We start from the raw sequence: 19,100 nt of genomic DNA on the forward strand, positions 1-19,100 counted from the left end.
TGCCTGTGGCGGCCAGCAAGCCAACCTTTCCTGTTCTCCCCACAGCTGGAGCCAGATGGACTGCTGGTGTGGGTGCTGGCTGGTGCTCTGGGCCTCAGCCTCGTCCTCTCCCTGGTCTCCGTGCCCCTGCAGTGCTTCCGGCTCAGCACAGCCTACGGCCTCTGCCTGCTCCTCTTCTACTTCTCCTTCCTCCTCGTGGCCTTACTCACGGAATTCGGGGTGATTCGCCTGAAAAGTGTGTGACCTAAGTCACTTTGCCTGACGGAGCAGGGGATGGCAGAGGAGGCTCCCAGATGCCTTCCGAGGGGAAGACTGGGGCCGGGCACCTTCTGCAAACCCATTTGGCTGCTGAGGGAGATCTGGAGTCAGCGGTGTGCACAGCAGAAGGGCTTGGCCGCAGGGCGTCTGCAGACTCAAGGTCAAGACTCAGACTGGCTTTGTCGGAGACAGTTCCAGACAGAAGCCGTAAGACTCTGGATGACCACGAGGCAGGAACTCAGTAGCCTTGGCTTTGCTGGAGACAGGTCCACACAAAAGCTACAGGATTCCAAGTGACCACAGCACCCCCAGAAGAGGTGAGTTGAAAGGCTGGACCTAGCTGGAGGTGTCTAGAGCTACGGTATCTATAAAGGGTACCCCTTCACCCTCTGCTGGGCTTTGGGGTCTCCACCTTGGGGCTCAACCATTGCCCATACTGGCTCAGAGGACTGGTAACCTGGCTGGGGCCTAGAGCTGCTTCATGGAGCGCACTGTGTGGACCAGCCTCCGTTAGTTTCCGCATTGGCAGTCAGTCTTAATACAGCCAAAAGAAACAGGTGAAATGGATGGTAATACACGCTACTGGTGATGACTCCAAACCACCTGGGCCTGCCACACAAGTAGTTGTCATGTTGGGAAACGGCTCTAGAACTTCTGGCTCGGAGCTCTGGTTCCCCCAACTCTGAAAACAGGAACCAGCCTGGGCCCTGGGCATACCTGGGCCAGTGGGGGGGGAATCAGGGGCATATGCTGGCCAACCAAGGACAGGGCGAGCACCTCCTCCCCCAGGGCCTCCGCGCTTCGGGTGACCGATTTCTCAGTAGGTCACTAATTGGCCTGACTGCTGTTCTGCTGTTAGGGAAGTTTCAACTGTTTACCCAAATAAATCATGAGCAATTTCTAGTAGATGGGAAGACTTTTTCCTTCCCCGGCTGGTGACAGCTGGCTGACTACAGGGTTCTGTGGCAAGGCTGGGTGGGGGGGGGGGAGGGGTCAGGCATGGCCATGGGGCCACCCACCCGCAAACCAGAAGTCAAGAGGTGGCAGTCAAATCTACAAAGCAGAAGCTCTTTTATTAATAAGCCAGAAACCTGGGCACAGTGGGTTTCTAGGTAACAAATCACCAATGTACAAAACCTTACAGCGTTGCTCCTGATCCATATAAAATAAAATGATTGTCCGTGTGGTGTGGAGTAAGGCGGGGGTGGGGGGGAGCGAGGAGGGGGGACTGATGCTGTCCCCTCAAGGGTGCCTTGGCCTCGTGGGGAGCATGATACCATCACTGCCTCTGCCAGACTGTGGTGTGGGGCCACTGGCAGGGTTAACCTGCCCTACTCAGCTGTGATGGGGGCTTTGGGGGCTATCGTAGCAAGATGGGGGTCCCAAAGTCCTCAGTTGGGGTGATTGGCTGTAGTCTGACCTGTTAGCACTACCTCTACATCACATCTGGTCCTGGGTCAATCCAGGGTGTTCAGTACCACCCTTGGGATTGGGCACAGGAAGAGGTCTCCCCACCACCGCTCGGGCCCTGTTCCCTTGGGGCAGAGGAAGAACTTAGAAAAAGGCTGGATGCTCAGAGGCCCCAGGACCTCCTCAGAGGATGGCCCTCCTCCTGCTTCCAAAATGCCATTCTGATACAAAAACTAAGGCACCCAGCTGTGAAAATGAAGATCGTCTCTGGAAAGGGCTGATGGCCCTCCAGAGATAGAGGGGACAATGGCAGTCCCCTGGTCCCAGAGGGCTGTGCTTCATGTAAAGTGAACACACCTATCTTTACTGTGAGGCCTGCTCCCAGTGACCAGCTCCGCTGCCTCTTCTGTCCACCCATTCTGAGAGGCAGCAGAGGTGGTCACAAGCTAGGATGCCAGGCAGAGATGGGGCTGTTGCCGTGGCCTTCTATCCCCTGCCTCTGCAGCCAGTGGTGGCCAGTGGGACCAACGTGACCTACCCTACTGCTGTTGCCTCCACTGCACTCTGGGACAGCCCCTGTGGGCTTGACGGTCACACATCCACCCTGCTGCGTTACCAGAGAACTCCCACAGGCAGCAGGGAGAAGGCAGTTTAAGGGGTCACACCATCCATCCTGTGCCAACACCCTCTGCTTCTGAGAACTAGGGGTGAACCCAGTGCCTGCTTTGACGCAGTCCTGGTAGGGCAGCCGCCCAAGGTGTGGTGGTCACAGTGCTGGCCAGCCTGGGCTGCTGTGACGGGCAGCGAATGGCCCTGTGCCATCGCTCCGCCATCCCCCTGCAGCTCCCACAGTACACAGCAGGCGGCCGCTGCCTTCAGACGAGCCTCAACCCACCACAGTGTCCCTGGCTTAGCCGGTGGGTCACGGAAGGGCTCAGTGAGCATACTCAAGGAATCTGCCTCACCAGCCTCCAGCTGCTCACGCTGCCCACTTGCCTGCCTTCTCCAGGAAGCAGCTGCAGGGTTTTCACAATGGGGGTCAAACAGACCTAGTGTGGGCAAACAGTGCACTGACTGGCTAGCGCCAACTCCTACTGCCCAGCACAGCCTGACCCCCATCAAGCTTCCAGTTGGGCTCTGGTCTCCCAAAGGAATACTCTAGAACATTATCATCTACAAATACCATGCTGGGTCATTTGGGTTCTGTCCTTCCTAAGTGGTTTTGCCCCTAATGCCAGACACAAACATCTATGATGGAGATGCTAGGAATCAAGGGGACAAGAGCAAAAAGCAGCAGGAAGGCAGGTGATCCACCTCATGTTCCCACTGGGAAGGCTAGCCTGTGGAGGTGGCACAGCCTATCCAAGGGGCCTCTTGAGAAGCACATTTCCAGAGCTTTCCACAGTAGGAAGATCTCAGATTGGCCTGGTCCCCTGGGCCAAGCAGGCGTCTAGAGCTCAGGAAGACGGTCAAGGTGGTTCAAGCCCCAGCTGGTCTTTTTCTGTCTGTAAATATGTGCATATATATGAATGTGCACACTGCACACCCATTTGATACTCTAGTGACGGATATTGTGTTATTGCATAGAAGAGGTGGCTTGGCGAGCGGGGGCTAGGTGACAGTCTGGGAGCGCTGGCGGTTGCTGGGTGGCAGTGAGGCAGGGTGACCAGGGACGCTGCTGCTGAGCTGCCGCCGCCGCTCCTGCTCCCGGGCGTGCTCCTCGTACCACTCCTGGAGCAGAGGCAGGCAACGTCAAGAGCTGTCCTGTCCACCCACTGATGTTGGGGCCACATGGCCCACAGGGCGGCAGAGTGGCCTCTGCTCGCTGGATGGACAGAGACAGACCCATGGGCCCACCCACTGGAATGAACACCCCTCTGCATGGAATGCGGGGATTCTGAGACCTCTGGGCCTCTCCAGAGAACTGCCACCAAGCCTATGCCTTCTTATGAGCTAAAGGCACACACCTGCTGGTGCCACGTGCTGGGCACACAGTCTGCAGAAGGCCAGGGACAGACACGCTGCCCTGAGTGTGCCCGTGACCTTGTGAGGCTCTCAGAGCAACTTCCACTGGGTGCCCCTTTTGTGTCCTCATCTTGCACCCAGAGACCCAGGATGAGAAGCTGAGTGTCTTCACTCCCACACTGCTTCTGCCACCCTCATGCCACCCAGAATGAGAGCCTTCTGGGAAAATCCAGCAGCTCACCCACAAAGTCCGCTTCTCCCATTTTAAGAAAAGAACCCAGCCGGGCGTGGTGGCGCATGCCTTTAATCCCAGCACTCAGGAGGCAGAGGTAGGAGGATCACCATGAGTTTGAGGCCACCCTGAGACTACATAGTGGATTCCAGGTCAGCGTGGGCTAGAGTGAGGCACTACCTCAAAAAAATAAAAATGAAAACTCAGACCACAACCCTTCAGACCTTAAAAGAATACTTCAGTTGGCCAATGTCTGTGCCCTCATTAAAAGAGGGGAAACTGAGGCATGGAGCAGATGGGCAGGCTAGAGAGGAGGCTGGAAGTGGACCCCTCTCCACACTGTGAGCTCTTGAGTAGCCATCCCTGATGCCTATGAGGCACAGACTGTCCTTGGTCCCATGGGACTGGCGCTGGACACCAAATACCTTTCACTTCTACGTGTCTGTGATGAGTGTCCAGTGTCCCACATTCCTGCCCCAGGAAGCAGATCACAACCTCTAATGTTGGAGGGAGCTGAAGGCCCCACCTGCTAGGCTGCTGCAGGGGGCCCTTCTGGGTGATCCAGGAGGCCCGAGAGGAAGAGAAGACCCCAAGTAGGGCTGGCACATGGAAGGGAGCTTGGGTTCTCTTGGAAGGGCCCAGTGCCAGCCTGTGTGCTACTCAGATTTTCAACAGTTGACAATGTGAAAAGATTGGGAAGAGATGCCAAAAAAAAAAAAAAAAAAAAAAAAAGTGACTTTTCCCTCCCTTAAAATGAAAAGCTGAGCAATCCGGATGCAGTGGACAACACTGTGGGCAACACTGGGCGGAAGTGGGAAGCAACACAGGCCTAGCCAGGTAGCTGGGCCCCTGCCCCTCTGTTCCCTCCCCTACTGCCCATGTGTGTGTCCACAGCTCTAGCCAGGACCAGCCGCAAGTGGTGCTGGCCACACAGGAGGCGAAGTGGGGAAGCAGCCTCACCCGGAAGCGAGCCAGAGGGTCAAGGCCAAGCAGGGGCTCAGGATCGCAAGTCCTCAACCAGCAGGGTCCCTCCCCAAGAGCAGCGGGCCCACGGCGTACCTGGATCTCCTCCTGGTACATCTTCAGGCTCAGGTCACTTTTGGTTCTGGATCTCCGTCCCAGAAACACCAGGGAGTTTTGCTGGGGAGAAGAGAGGCTGTGAGGCTTGGCAGCAGGTGGCGCAGAACTGACCCACACCAGAACCTTGGTGCTCGGCCATGGCCACCTCTCGCCCACTGTCAGTGGAAGGGACTGTGCTAAATTAGTGCATGCCCCTCTGTTACTAAGGCCTATGGCTCCTTACCTGGTATTTTTCCATCTGAGAGAGGGTCTCAAGCAGCCGGGTGACATCAGAGGAGGCCCCTCGCACGTCACGATAGAGCTCCAGGACGGTGAGCAGCTCGTCTTTGGAGAGTTCCTTCTCGAGGGTGATGCCGCTGTCCACTATAAGTGGAAATGCCTGGGTCCCCAACCACCCCCTCATCCAGCTGGGCCCCCAACCACTCCTCCACACCCAGTTACAGGCTCTCAAGCTTTCCTGCCAAGCAAGTGCTGGCTGTGTGTCCTGTGCCCCACCCCAGCCACCCAAAGCTCCCTCCTTTCCTTCCCACTGCTGGCATGTCAGAAGGGTAGGTCTGGCCAGCAATTTACAGGGCACAAGGGGCTTCTGGAGGAGCAGGGAATGTGGTACACCACTGTAATCCCAGCACTTGGGAGGCTGAGGCAGAAGGATTAGGAGTTTAAGTCCAGCTTCAGCTACGTAAGTTTGAGGGCAGCCTGGGCTACATGTCTCAAAATACCAAATAAATGGCAAAATCATACAGCTCTGGGAGGAGGGGTCTCTAAACAAAAAGAAGAAGAAATAGCTTTCAGGGTACTAAGGCAGGAAGATCTCCAGTTCAAGGCCAGCCTATGCTATGTGGCAAGATCTTATCTTAAACAAATGTAATGGGGGTAGGGGTCTGGGAGGGTTGCTCAGTGGGTAGAGTGCTTCTCTGCGAGCTAAGGACTTGTGTTCTGATCCCAGCACCCATGCTGTGTGTGCCTGGAAGCCCAGAGGCAGAGACGGGAGGATACCTAGGACTTGCTGGCCAGCTAATATAGCCAAATCAGTGAGCTCCAGGTTCAGTAACCCTGTCTCAAAGAATAAGGCGGAGAGACTGAGGAAGACAGCCAACATCAACCTCTGGTCTCCATGTACACACATAGACATGTGTACCCACATACATACATACAAACATGCAGGCACCCCCCCCCCCCCCACACACACTTAAAAAACTGCCAGATAGCCTGGCACATAGCTTGAGAACAGGTTCTGACAGGTGGGCAGGCAGTTCTGGAATGGGTTTTTTTTTTCTTTCAGTGCTAAGGACGGAACCCAGGGCCTTGCACGTCCTATGTGGGCTTGCCAGCTCAGATGGTCCTAAGCTACATCCCCAGCTACGGGTGGAGAATGCTAAAAATGAAGGGTCAGTATGCAGAAGGCTGTACCACCAGGAAGTGGGGCCAATGTAAAGCCAGGCCACTGGGCTGTAGAAGGGACATTGTGTTGCCTCTGCAGCACATCTAAATAAGTGGGCTCTGCTCTAAGCTGCAAATTAGATTTTTGTTTAGTTTTATTTATTTGAGAGCCACAGAGAAAGAGGCAGAGAGAGAGAGAGAGAGAGAGAGAGAGAGAATGGGCACTTCAGGGCCTCCAGCCACTGCAAACGAATTCCCAGATATGTGCACCCCCTTGTGTATCTGGCTAACGTGGGTCCTGGGGAATTGAGCCTTGAACTGGGATCCTTAGGCTTCACAGGCAAGTGCTTAACCACTAAGCCATCTCTCCAGCCCTAAGCTAGAAATTAGGTCGTGAGCAGTTTTCTGCTCTGAGATATGTGACAATCCACACAAGCAAACACAAGACCTGGACACACAAGCCAGGCACCAAGCTGAACCACTGTGGGCTGGACAAGAGGTGGCAGACCCGCTAGGCTGCCCGGGACAGCAAGCACGGTACACAGATGAGCAGCAGAAAGGCGGAGCCTGGGGCTGCCGCCTGCACAGACCTTCTGAGTCCTGGTTCTTGCGGCTGTAGTTCATCCGGAAGACAAAGGCCTCTAGGATGAAGGCCACGATGATGGTCATCACCACCTGGACGAGGGAGAGGAGGCATGTGGGTGTCACAGCTCTTTCTGACAGGGACACAAAGGAGCAAGTGGGCTGCTCTGGGACGTACCATGGTGACAATGTAGAAGGTCATGAAGTACAAACGGCTCCAGTGGGAGGTCTGGGAGGTGACGCCTTCCTAGAGGGGTGCGCCAGTAAGTGAGTTCATGAGCAGCCCCGCCCACTGGCTCCTCAGTCCATTAAGGCTCAGGCCCCTGGCAGGCAACACCTACTCTTCACCGGACCCCTTGATCTGTCTGTGGGCATGAGGGACAGACTCAAGGGCCTTATGCTCCCTGGGTTTGCCAGCTCAGAAGGTCTTCATCTCAAGTGGGATGAACAGGAGAGTTTCAAAAATAGTTAAAAAGAAAAAAAAGCCAGACGTGGTGGCACACACCTTTAATCCCAGCACTCAGGAGGCAGAGGTGGGAGGATCGCTGTGAGTTCAAGGCCACCCTGAGACAAAATAGTAAGTTCTAGGTGAGCCTGTGCTAGAGCGAGACCCTACCTTGGGGAGGGGAAAAAAAAAAGTCATTCACCCTACAACAGGTGCGCCACATGGGACCAGCATACCATGCTGTTTGAACCGTTACCGCCGTATGCTGAAAGGTGTCAGAGAGGCAGGCTGACAGCAGCCATCTCTGGCTGGTGGGTACACAGGGAAATGAGAGGACAGTAGGTACACAGACCTTCCAGAGACCACCCCAGCACCCCACACCCTATGGGGACAGGAAGGGAAATGTACACCACCCTGTGAGAGGCCATGGGATGGTGGCAGCTTACCATGATGATGTACCAGTTGTTGACAACAGTGAGCTCAAACAAGGTCACTGTGGAAGGAGGAAGAGAGAAGCCCACGAGGTCAAAGTGAGGGGCCTCTCCCGGGCAGCGCCCACCCTGGGGTTCCTGAGAGCCTGCTCCACAGGGAGTCCTGCCACCATAGCGTTCCCAAGAAGGCCCTTTGCCTCAGCAGCCCGGGAGTGAGGAGAGGGACTTAGTGGGTACAGATCTGGAGTCAGGAGGAATAGCCCTCCCCTTGAGAGGCTGTTCTGTGGAATTGGGGAGCATAGTGGAACACCAAAGCCTGAGCTGGGGGACGCAGTGTGGTGGCAGAGACAGGGCGGAGTCCCCTGGGACTAGCACTGGGCTGTGGTCCTGAAGCTAGGGCCTGCTCTCTCCTGATACTAAGATATGGTGACCGAAAAGAGCCCAGATCTGCCTGGACTCAGCGGCTGGGCAGGGAGGGAGGCCTCATGCTCTGCAGCGCCACCTCTAGGTCCTGGAGGGCCAAGGCAGCGAGGCCAGGAGTATCCTGCTGCGGTTCCACTCACCAAAGCTGTTGAGGATGTTGTCGAAGTTATTGAGATAGTAGTAGCCCTCCTCCACCACAGTCTTGTTGCCCACAGTGTGATTGATCCAGCGGTAGGCGTCAGCTACTGTGCTGGTGCTGGTGGGAAGACAAGGGCAGGGGAGGGTCACAGGACAATGGCCACCTCCCAGGAGACAAGCGTCTATACATCACCCTGCCAGCAATCGCTGGGTATCTGTCTCTGCATCTGGCAAGAAGGGGGTTGGGTGAGAGCGCAGCATTTTCTGCTGTCCCTGTCCTGGGAGGCCCCCACAGCCTTCTCTAACACATTGCTCATGTGCCCCAGGTTTGATATGGTGGCCCTGTACTGAGCTTTACACTGTTCAGTTAAAATCCAGGCCGTTGTTCGGCTGGAGAGGTGGCTTAGCAGTTAAGCGCTTGCCTGTGAAGCCTAAGGACCCCAGTTCGAGGCTCGATTCACCAGGACCCACATTAGCCAGATGCACAGGGGGGCGCATGCGTCTGGAATTCATTTGCAATGGCTGGTGGCCCCAGTGCACCCATTCTTTCTCTCTCTCTCTGCCTCTTTCTGTCACTCTCAAATAAATAAAAATAAGCAAAAAAAAATTTTAAAGATCTGTGCCATTGTTCCTAAACGTCTAGCATTTGCACCCCAAGGGGGTTTGCTTGAAGGCCCTGACTCAAGCCCTCACCCTGGAAAGGCAGTCAGAAATGTATGCGTGCTTGTGGAAGTGCCCTGGTGGCTGGGGTCCTGCCAGGTGCATGACCCACTGCGATGGGTCTGGTGATGTGCTCAGCCTGACACACCCAGAGTCCAGAAGAGACTATTACTTTGTTGGGACAGCAAGTGCGTCAAGGGTGGAGCACACTGACTGCCGTGGATGCTCAGGGTAAAAGGGTGGTTAAGGGAGGGAGGCCCCAACTTTCCACCCCATCACCATCCTGCTGTGTGCTCTCTTCCCTTGCCAGGTCATGTCCTCTTCCGGAGGGCTGCTCTGGTTTTGGGGGAAGGGTGTGCTGATGGAGGCCTGAGCACGGATGGGGGTCAGTGGGGGGGGCACTGGCTCCCTGGTGCACCTAGCTCAGGATCTGAGGGTGGTTGTGCTGGGAGGCCGCTTTGAACCCGAGGCCACCGGGCTACTCACTTGCAGCAGTTGGGGTAGAGGCGCCTGCAGAAGAACTCCATGCCTACAATGGCGAAGGAGTAGTAGAAGGTGAGCAGCGTGAGGCCAAGGCTGGGGAGGCAGAGGGACAGGGCGGTCAGGGCGGGCGGGGGCAGTGGAGGCTGCAGCGCGGCCACAGACCCCGGCGCGGACTGCGGGAGGCATGCCCCTAGCCCCGGCCAGGGACCACTGGAGTGCGCCTGCAGGGGAGGGGCCGCGTAGCTCGTGGCTGGGGCAGAAACGGCTTGGTTCAAGTCTCTAGGGACAGACGCCCCTTGACCAGAGATGTACCCCTTACCTGTGAAGGTAGGCTCACAGGTGACCCCTTACCTGTGAACGCAGACACAGGTGGTAAGTGAGTTGACAGCCCCCCACCCTCCCCACTAGACAGTTCAGGCAGCCAGTCTGCCAAGGGGACCTGCATGGTCCAGATTCCATCTCCTTGAAGACCCTCCAGACCCCCGAATCCAGACCCTGGTTCCCCCTGGACCCCTAAAGAAGCTGCACGCTGCCTGGACCTGCGGGCTGAGAGGCAGGCAGTACCTGGCCATCCGGGGCAGCAGCTCAAACATGGTGTCCAGCACGTTGCGGTAGCGTTTCTTGAGTTTAAACAACCTGAGCAGAGGAACAGAGCGGCACTTAGGCTCAGGTGCAGGAGAGTGCCACAGCCTGCCTCCACTCTCCACGTGAGGAGGACAAGGCCTCCCTTAGCTGAGCCTGCTTCCCGTGCAGCTCATACACCATGGTATAGATGGTATAGGAGGGTGACAGCCGCAGGACATCGGGGCAGACCGAGACCCTCTGGGGAGCCATGGAGCTGTACCAGCCTCCTCACAGCATAGGACAGACGACAAAGCAGGCAGCTAAGACCGTATGGCAGATCCAAGAAAGGGACTGCCTCCCACACCTTGCAGACATGAGGGTGGTGAGGAAGGATGAGTGGCAGGGGCCTCTCCTCAGCTGGCCTGAGATAGCTTGTAAGCCTCCATCAGGAAGAAGTGCAGAAGGGGACGTGGGGACCGCACTGGCCGCCCCGGCAAGTCTGACTGCTAAGGTGCTGAGAGCCCACACCCTCAGCAGGAAGGCTCTGTCGGTGCCAAGGCCAGGAAGGGAGGGTGCCCTATACTAGAGGCCAAGCCAGGCAAACACGAAGGGCTTTGGCCATCCTTCCTGTTACTCAGAGGTGGACACGCTCTGACTCAGAAATTGACATGTGAGTGTCCTGGCCCTTCCTTCAGGCTATAGGCGACTGTTCCACCAGGCAGGGCCATCGTGTCTGCGGACTGCCCAACCCATGGTGAAGATGGGGCCCTGTCTGTGCCACTTTGACAGGAGTTCGCTACCTACAACTAGCTTGAAGACTCCTGGCCAGTTCCCCTCCACCCACCCCCAGCCCCGCAGGTCACCTCAGCAGCTGGAGGGGACGCAGGACCACGATGAAATAGAAGGGCTCCATGTTAAGGGCCAAGGCCAGCAGTCCCAAGAAGGCAAATGCTGTGACAGAAAAGTCAAACCTGGGGGTGGGGAAGAGGCAACCGTCCATCAGTGACTCCCCAGCCTTCCTCACTGCCCACTGTGCCAACCCTGATCTCAGCCACTGACGCTAGCCACTGGAAGGCCCACAGTGCCATCTCAGAATCCACTTGTCATCCTGGGGCCTCTCTAAGTCCAGCTGACTGGGTCCAGGGATAGCACAAGTCTGGGTGTCAGCCTCACAGCTCTGAGCCCTGGTGTGAATGTCTGGACCTGTATCTGAGGGCCCCGCACTAGTCTAATGACAGGGCAGAAGCCTCAGTTCAACATGACCCTAGATACCTGGAGGCCCTAGAGCCCATCCACACCTGAGGAACGAAGGGCAGAGGGCAGGGCTTCCTATGAGATTCCCTTTTCTAGACACACAAGGCAGATACCTGTCTGCGCTGTTCTGGGCCTGTCTAGGGATGAGACCCAAGGCCTCGTCTACTAGACAAGTGCCTCCTTCATACACTCCCAGCCCGTTTGTTTTGATTGTTGCAAAGTCTCCCATTTCTCTTCCTGCACAGCTGGGATGGCTGGGGTGCCCACTGCACCTGGATTTCTTCCGCTATAAGTCACTGGTTTTACTCTGGGACAGCCCTCGTCAGTGTAGTGTGATTTTTACAGGTGAGTGAACTAACACAGGGCAAGTGACCTTGAGAGCCATAGTGAGGCTACATGGTTGGTTGGATTTTTGTTTGCTTTGGTTTTTGAGACAGAGGTGTACTGGAGTTCAGGCTCGCCTTGAATTTGCTATGTTGCCAAGAAGCTCCTGACCTCTGCTGGGATGACACTTGCATGACTCCACACCCGGCTCGGAAACTCTCTTTGATGCCAACCACGGGGGCCCTTCTGTGAGCTGGGGTGGTCACTCCAAACCTTCAGATAAGAGCCCAGCCCCGGAGAGATCTAGACCTACAAGCAGAGCAGCTTGAGATAGGAAGGACATGGCTGTCCTCAGATCCCCGCCCCTTGTGTCTTCAGAGCTGCCTGGCTGCTGGTTGTGGGTAGGGAGTGGGCCCCAGTGACCATGCATGCAGTCCACTTACAGGTTCCATCCAGAGGACAGGTACTCCACAGGGCCCAGGCCAGCCACCTTCAGGAAGAGCTCCACCCCATAGACTGTGACAGGAGGAGGTGATCAGCAGCTGTTCTATGCCCTCTCCTCTGCCTGGAGCAAGGGCAGCAGACCAGCTAGAGAAGGCTGAGGGGAAAGCTGAAGGGTCACATGTGGTCAAGTGGGCCTGGCCATGCTGGACCTGGCTTGCTCTGGGGGGGGGGGGGCAGTGTGAACTAAGGGGCATAAAGTAGGGGAAAGGGTTCAGACTAACTCTCTGATCTTTGAGATGGGGGATCTTTAAGGTTCTGGATTTTTTGGTTTTTTGAGGCAGGGTTTCACTCTAGTCCAGGATGACCTAGAATTCACTACATAGTCTCAGGGTGGCCTCGAACTCTCAGCAATTCTCCCACCTCTGCCTCCCGAGTGCTGGGACTAAAGGCGTGTGCCACCACACCCAGCTTAAGGTTCTGTTTTAGGGAAGTGCCACACCATGCCAAAGCCACTTTGAGTGCTCACAGCCACATTTAAGCAGGCAGCCAGAAGCCACATCCCACACTTACTGGTGAGAAAAACAAGGTAACTCCAGGGCACGTGCTTGGAGAAGAAGTTCCCGCCTGCAAGACAGAGAGGCAGCAGCTGGGGTGAGCCAGCAGTGCTGAGCGGGGCAAGGCCGGGCCCTGGCTGGGGCTCACCTTTCAGCATGAATGTCTCCACGAGAACCCACACCCCGTTGATGGCCACCACCAAGTCTGAAAGAGACATGGAGACAGGAAATAAAGGGAGACAGGATGAGCAGGCTTGACAACCTACAAATGCCACTGTGGTGCTGGTTCATTTCCAAGAAGCCCTGGGTGTGCACCTCTCAGAGCTGTGCCACACATCCATCTGGTGGGGAATTTCCTTCTCCTCAGCACTCTACTATTATTGACAATTTCCATAATTATAAACAATAAACCATGGCAATTCTCTCCCCCCAACTCTCCCCTTTGCACTCCATTCTCCATCATATCCCCTCCCCATCTCAATCAGTCTCTCTTTTATTTTGATGTCATGATCTTTTCCTCCTATTTTGATGGTCTGTGTAGGTAGTGTCAGGCACTGTGAGATCATGGATATCCAGGCCATTTTGTGTTGGGACGAGCACGTAAGGCGTCCTACCCTTCCTTTGACTCTTATGTTCTTTCCACCACCTCTTCCGCAATGGACCCTGGGCCTTGGAAGGTGGGACGGAGAGGTTTCAGTGCTGCTCCTCAGCACTCTTACCAGGAAGCACAGTCCACCCGGGATTTCTCTCAGAATGCAGCCAGGAATAAATAAAAGCACCATTCTTTGTCACCACAGTCAGTGGAGGGGCTCAGATGGCATCAAGGCTGGACAGTACACAGACGTTTGAACCCTGAAGGCATTTCTTTGCCCAGGGCACCTGACTTTAAAATGACCTCATGGACTGCTCAGCAACACTGCACACACCCCAAGCCTTTCATTGGCACTCTCACTGGCTTCTGGGGGCCGGACCTAGTCATGGTCTTGCTATTTACAAGACAGTCGACAGGAGACAGGCTCAGTTGACTACAATTCTGTCAGAAAATGGCACACCACCCCCAACAGAAAGAAATGCAGACCATTTCTGCATATCACTATTAGCACTCTCTACATGCTGTTAGCTGAATACAAGTGTGGAAAAAGTAATACAGGCGGCTCGGCTATGCAAGACGGGAGCCGTGTACATATGCAGACTTTGTTTGTGGGAAGACAGTCTTACTATGCAGCCCAGGCCAGCCTCAAACTTGTGGCAATTCTCCTTCTTCAGCCTCCCGAGTGCTGGGATTACAGGCTTGAGCCACCATGTAGTCCAGGCTGACCTTAACCTTATTATGTAGCTGACTGGTCTTGAACTCCTGATCCTCCTGTCTACCTCAGATGTGCTAGAATCACAGGTGTGTACCACCATGCCCCACTCTTTTAATTCTTTAGATTATTTTTTAAATTTATTGTGCGTGTGTGAGTGCTGGGATTAAAGCATGAGCCTCCGTGCCTGGCTGCATTTTTATTTTCAATTAGCTTACATGTAAACAGCCACATGTGACTATGGTTACCCCATCAGACCACATGACTCCCAATGTAACTGCCAAGTTACAGAAGTAAGTACCCTGGGAACAAGCAAAACAAAACAGAGGCCAAACAACCCTGCTGCCTCAATTCACTGAGGCAAGAGGCAAGGTTAGGGCTGAATGTGTAGATAAAGCAAACTGAGAACCATGTACCTCATCACACTGTGGTTCTGGGATGTTTGCCAAAGATGCAGGTCTACAGAGGGGACGCAGAGTGGGAGTAAGGTCCTGATGCCCAGGGAGTCGCCATGAGATAATGACCACTGACACTGGTGCTGGGCACACAGCAGGCATGACAACTGTTCTGCTTCCACACATACTGGAACCCTGGACCCTTGCTCTTTCCTGGGGTGCTGGGGATGGAACCCATGGCCTCACACAAGCAAGTGCCCACCACAGAGCCACACCCCCCAGCGCCATGCTAGGCATTTTCTGATTCTTGCCTCTTGCCCTTCTACAAGAGCAAAGGACTGGGGAGGACAGGGGCCCAGAGCCGTGACGGTTCACACTTACACATGAAATACTGGAAGGCTTTGGACTGCACAAGGATATTGATTCCTGGTTGAAGAGAAGAAAGGTTAGTATGAGAATGCGCACAGGCAAGAACACATCCTCCTACCTCACAGTCTTTGCATGTGGGCAGCCACAGTACTCATGCAGGGACAGGGGAGGAAGGGCTGGACCGAGAGAGACGGGGACACCACTCTGCCCCACTCCAGACCACAGCCACTGGCCATGGCTGCTCGGGCAACGTGAGAGGGGACTTGCTGACTGCTGTGGAAGCTTACATTGCTGCTCAGTGGATCTGAGGCATTAGCACCTCTAAAGAAGATGGAGGAACAGCTGTACTCAAGGGGCTAGCTACAGGATAAAGCACAAAACATAGTCTAGTATCTTCTCTTCGAGCTTACTGCACACGAAACTGCCTGTGGGCTAGCCATACCCCACATAGTCCTCAAAACTGGTAGGGTACCAAGGGTCACTCTTTTTTTTTTTTTTTCAAGGTAGGGTCTCATTCTAGCCCAGGCCGACCTGGAATTCATTCTGTAGTCCTAGGCTGGCCTTGAACTCACGGCAATCCTCCTACCTCTGCTTCCCAAATACTAGGATTAAAGGCATGTGCCACCATGCCAGCTTAATTTATTTTTTAATTGACAACTTCCATAAAATATATACAATAAACCATACTATTTCCCTACCCACCCACCCCCAAGGATCACTCCTTCTTTTTTTGGTTTTCTGAAGTAGGGTCTCACTATAGCCCAGGCTGACCTGAATTCATTATGTAATCCCAGGTTGACCTCAAACTCTCAACGACCTTTCTATCTCTGCCTCCCAAGTGCTGGGATTAAAGGTACGTGCCACCACACCTGGCTAGGATCACTCTTTTTGTAAAATTATTATTTATTTGAGAGAAAGAGACAGGGAGAAAGAACGAGCAGGGGCTCACCAGGGCCTCCTGCCACAGACTTTAGACACATGTGCCACTTTGTGCATCTGGTTTTATGTGGGGACTGAGGAATCGACAAGCAGGTGCCTTTACCTGCTGAGCCATTGCCCCATCCTTCAAGAGCCACTCTTAGGTAAATAGCACAGCCTCAGCATCTGACTGATACTTTTTACTCTCTCTCTTCCCCGGGAGCAGGGTTTCACTAGGGTAATGTCCAGCTTGCCATCCTCCTGCCTTGGCTTCCTCGGTGTGGAGATTATGCCCGACTGGTAGTACTCCACATCCTAGAGTGCGCTTCCCTGCTCAGTCTCACTCAGGCCCCATGCACACTTTACCTTTGATTCCATGGTTTTTTTAAGTTGTCTTTTTTTGAGGTAGATTCTCTCTCTAGCCCAGGCCAACCTGTAATTCACTCACAGCAATCCTCCTACCCCTGCCTCCCAAGTGCTGGGATTAAAAGCATATGTTACCATGCCTGGCTTAATTTTTTTAAAAAATTTTTATTTATTAGAGAGAGGGAGGGAGAGAATGGGCATGCCAGGGCCTCTAGCCACTACAAACAAATTCCAAATGTGTGCACCACAGTGTGTATCTGGCTTGTGTGGGTTCTGGGGAGTGGAACCTGAGACCTTAGGCTTCACAGGCAAGCACCTTAGCCGCTAAACCATCTCTCCAGCCCCACCTCACCTTTGAAGATGAGGAAGGTTGTCCGTGGCAGCTCATCAAACCAGTGCTCTCTGTTCTTCTTTGCCTGGAAGACAGCAGCGCACAGAGACGGGGTCAGGGACAGGGACCCGGGACAGGGCAGCACGGCTCCCCTGCTGCTCACCTACCCAGCTACACTGAGAACAGCATTCATTCAGAGATCTTGGCGACAGCGGATTCCCTGCAGGGTGACCCAGCAGCTCTCAAGTGCACACAGCCCATCACTTGAGAGGGCAGGGATGACCACCCTCTCAAGTCCCAGGTAAACCTTGAGCAGGGGGGCACTTGCCTAATGTCACACCATGGCTTACGGGCCTGAGATTCAGCACTCTTGACACAACACAGCTTCGCAACGTGAGTGCAGACATGGGGCTGGGTCCTTGCTGTCGCTGAGGTTCCCAGGCCCACTGCTCCAGCAGGGACAGGGCTAGGGTTTGGGCCTTTCCTCCTTGCCCCTCCCCCTCTGCTCCACAGGGCACTCACCTTCCACTGGAGGGCAGCAATTTCATAGATATCATAGAAGTCCTTGAGGCTGACGCAAACAAAGTGAACAGGAGACAGTCACCACACGTGCCACGGAGCTCCCTCGCCTGCCTACGGCCACCTCTCACAGGTAGGCCCTGCTCTCAGCACCAGTGGTATTCATCCCAGGCACCTCTGTTCTTGAGGGCCTGGGACTCAATCTTCTTAGTCCATGGCAACTGACAGTTCCTGCCCTGGTCACCATGATGCTTAGAGGGACACTTAGCCTCTTTCAGCAGAGGCTCTCGGGGTATAAGGAGGGTAGATAAAGCTTAAACTGAGTGGCTGCTTCTCACCTCCACAGCACACAGCACCTGATGAAATGGACAGGGTTTTGGTGCCAGCAGCCAGGTGACCAACACTGCACTAAGAGCCCCTAGGCTCAGTGCTTCTGAGCAGAGCCAGCCTGTGCGTGTGCCAGCCTGGAACAGAGGGAGCTGGGCTTTCATGGCTTCAAAGATGCCTGATGAATATAATCTATGCGAGAAACCCTGTGAAGGAAACCTGTCTCTTACCTGAGCAGAGGTGTGTTGCTCTGATTCAGGGCCTTGAACGTCAGGAAGCGCTCCCGAGCACTCATCCGGGGCTTATAGAAGCGCATCAAGCCTTCAAACTGCCTGTAGGAGATGCCTGCAGGCCTCTGGGGAGGGAAGACAGTGCGTGGAAGAGCAGAACCTAGCCACTCTGATGCCCAGCGCAAGAACCCAGGGTGCCTGCTTGTTCTCTCATGGGCAGGAGAGCTGCTTTGTGGTGGTGGTGCGGGGGCGGAAGGGGGAGGTCACTAGCCCTGCCATACCTAGTGGTACTCTGGGCAAGGAAAGGAGACTGAATACCGACCCACCCATGGCCCACCCCGTTGATCCCTACCCGCTGGCTGACGAGCAGGCGGTAGGCGTGCTGGATGGCGGTTCGCTTATGCAGCAGCAAAGACTTGAACTTGCGTTTCTCAATGTCATTGAAGGTGTCGAACACCACGGCTAGGAGCTATGGGCAGAAGCAGGGAGCCTTAGCTTCCCTCTGGGCTGGTCTGGAGGAGTTAGCAGTCCTTCTCTGCTGCTCCAAGGGCTTGAGGAGACCCTCAGCTGTACTTCCTGGAACAGGAAGCTGCTCAACAGCTGAGGACAAGCCAGGTAGTAATTGCTACTCATATTTCTCTCTGCAGACATAATGACTGGACTCTCCCTCCCTTCCTCCCACAGCCTGGTTCCTCTTCTGTCCACCAAAGCTTGTCTCTGACTGGCCAGGTGACAAGACAGTCCAGGGGAAGAGGCTATGTGCCCTTTAATCCCAAAGCCTCCCAATCCTGCCCTGGTCCCTTTTCCTGTGACTCACAGCTTTGTGTGAGGCCTCAGAAATAAAGGAAGGACAAGGCCTGCACTAGAGGAAGGAACCTTTTGGAACCACCTCAGAGCATAGTCAGCTTATTAATGAGGCAACCTGTATCATCAGATCTGAAAGACACTTTGTGCCATTCAAAATTTTTTTCTCAAGCCAAGTGTGGTGGCGCACACCTTTAATCCCAGCACTTGGGAGGCAGAGGTAGGAGGATTGCTGTAAGTTTAAGGCCACCCAGAGACTACACAGTGAATTCCAGGTCAGCCTGGGCTACAGTGAGACCCTACCTTGGAAAAACTAAAGGAAAAAAAAAAAAAAAAGGCTTTCTCAGCCAGAGCGTGGTGGTACATGCCTTTAATCTCAGCACTCAGCAAGCAGAGGTAGGAGGATAGCTATGAGTTCGAGTCCAGACTGATTCTACAGGATGAGTTCCAGGTCAGCCTGGGCTAGAGTGAGACTTTACCTAGAAAAAAATAAGTTTTCTCTTGTTCCTTCTACCCCATCAAATTGGCCCCCATTTTAAAAATGTAGATCAGAGATGAGCACATGTTTTCTATAATGGGCCACAGAGCAATGGTTTTAGGACATGAAGGCTACATGGACTCTGATGCAACGTCACTCAACCCTGCACATGAACTGGTTACATCATAAAATCAGCCACAGACAAAACTACACTAACGGGGTTGGCTGTGTGCCAACAAAACTTCACAAAAACAGCCTATGGGTGGATCTGGGTAGTAGGCCCTTGTTTGCTAACCTTGGCCCTAGCTTCTCACAGCTTGTAATATGTCACATATGTATGTGGCTTTGGTCTTTACCTAGCTACCAGCTCCTTCCCCTACGCAGAGAAACCAGGATTCCTTTTCCCAAGGAGGGTCATAAGGGATTCTAACC

General features: G+C 54.4%; 2 protein-coding genes across 5 annotated transcripts in view; one reads left to right on the forward strand and one right to left on the reverse strand.

The window, feature by feature from the left end:
• Nucleotides 1–1,166, forward strand: part of Slc8b1 (solute carrier family 8 member B1) — a 34,982-nt gene extending 33,816 nt beyond the window's left edge. For all 3 annotated transcript variants that reach the window (XM_045132973.1, XM_045132972.1, XM_045132974.1), the window contains one exon: nucleotides 46–1,166. In XM_045132973.1, coding sequence (XP_044988908.1) covers nucleotides 46–243 — 198 coding nt within the window. In that variant the 3' untranslated portion in view covers nucleotides 244–1,166. The remainder of the gene's footprint in view (nucleotides 1–45) is intronic.
• Nucleotides 1,167–1,312: 146 nt separating this feature from the next.
• Tpcn1 (two pore segment channel 1) overlaps nucleotides 1,313–19,100 on the reverse strand; it is a 67,994-nt gene continuing 50,206 nt past the window's right edge. For both annotated transcript variants that reach the window (XM_004668465.2, XM_045132453.1), the window contains exons 11-28: nucleotides 17,739–17,855; nucleotides 17,387–17,511; nucleotides 16,833–16,881; nucleotides 16,332–16,395; nucleotides 14,708–14,752; nucleotides 12,776–12,832; nucleotides 12,644–12,697; nucleotides 12,073–12,145; nucleotides 10,915–11,022; nucleotides 10,052–10,123; nucleotides 9,491–9,580; nucleotides 8,347–8,462; nucleotides 7,799–7,845; nucleotides 7,086–7,154; nucleotides 6,916–7,000; nucleotides 5,169–5,308; nucleotides 4,925–5,005; nucleotides 1,313–3,399 (exon numbers count right to left, since the gene is read on the reverse strand). In XM_004668465.2, coding sequence (XP_004668522.2) covers nucleotides 3,280–3,399; nucleotides 4,925–5,005; nucleotides 5,169–5,308; nucleotides 6,916–7,000; nucleotides 7,086–7,154; nucleotides 7,799–7,845; nucleotides 8,347–8,462; nucleotides 9,491–9,580; nucleotides 10,052–10,123; nucleotides 10,915–11,022; nucleotides 12,073–12,145; nucleotides 12,644–12,697; nucleotides 12,776–12,832; nucleotides 14,708–14,752; nucleotides 16,332–16,395; nucleotides 16,833–16,881; nucleotides 17,387–17,511; nucleotides 17,739–17,855 — 1,512 coding nt within the window. In that variant the 3' untranslated portion in view covers nucleotides 1,313–3,279. The remainder of the gene's footprint in view (nucleotides 3,400–4,924; nucleotides 5,006–5,168; nucleotides 5,309–6,915; nucleotides 7,001–7,085; nucleotides 7,155–7,798; nucleotides 7,846–8,346; nucleotides 8,463–9,490; nucleotides 9,581–10,051; nucleotides 10,124–10,914; nucleotides 11,023–12,072; nucleotides 12,146–12,643; nucleotides 12,698–12,775; nucleotides 12,833–14,707; nucleotides 14,753–16,331; nucleotides 16,396–16,832; nucleotides 16,882–17,386; nucleotides 17,512–17,738; nucleotides 17,856–19,100) is intronic.

Source organism: Jaculus jaculus, chromosome 13 (assembly GCF_020740685.1).
Source record: "Jaculus jaculus isolate mJacJac1 chromosome 13, mJacJac1.mat.Y.cur, whole genome shotgun sequence".
Classification (NCBI taxonomy): domain Eukaryota; kingdom Metazoa; phylum Chordata; class Mammalia; order Rodentia; family Dipodidae; genus Jaculus; species Jaculus jaculus.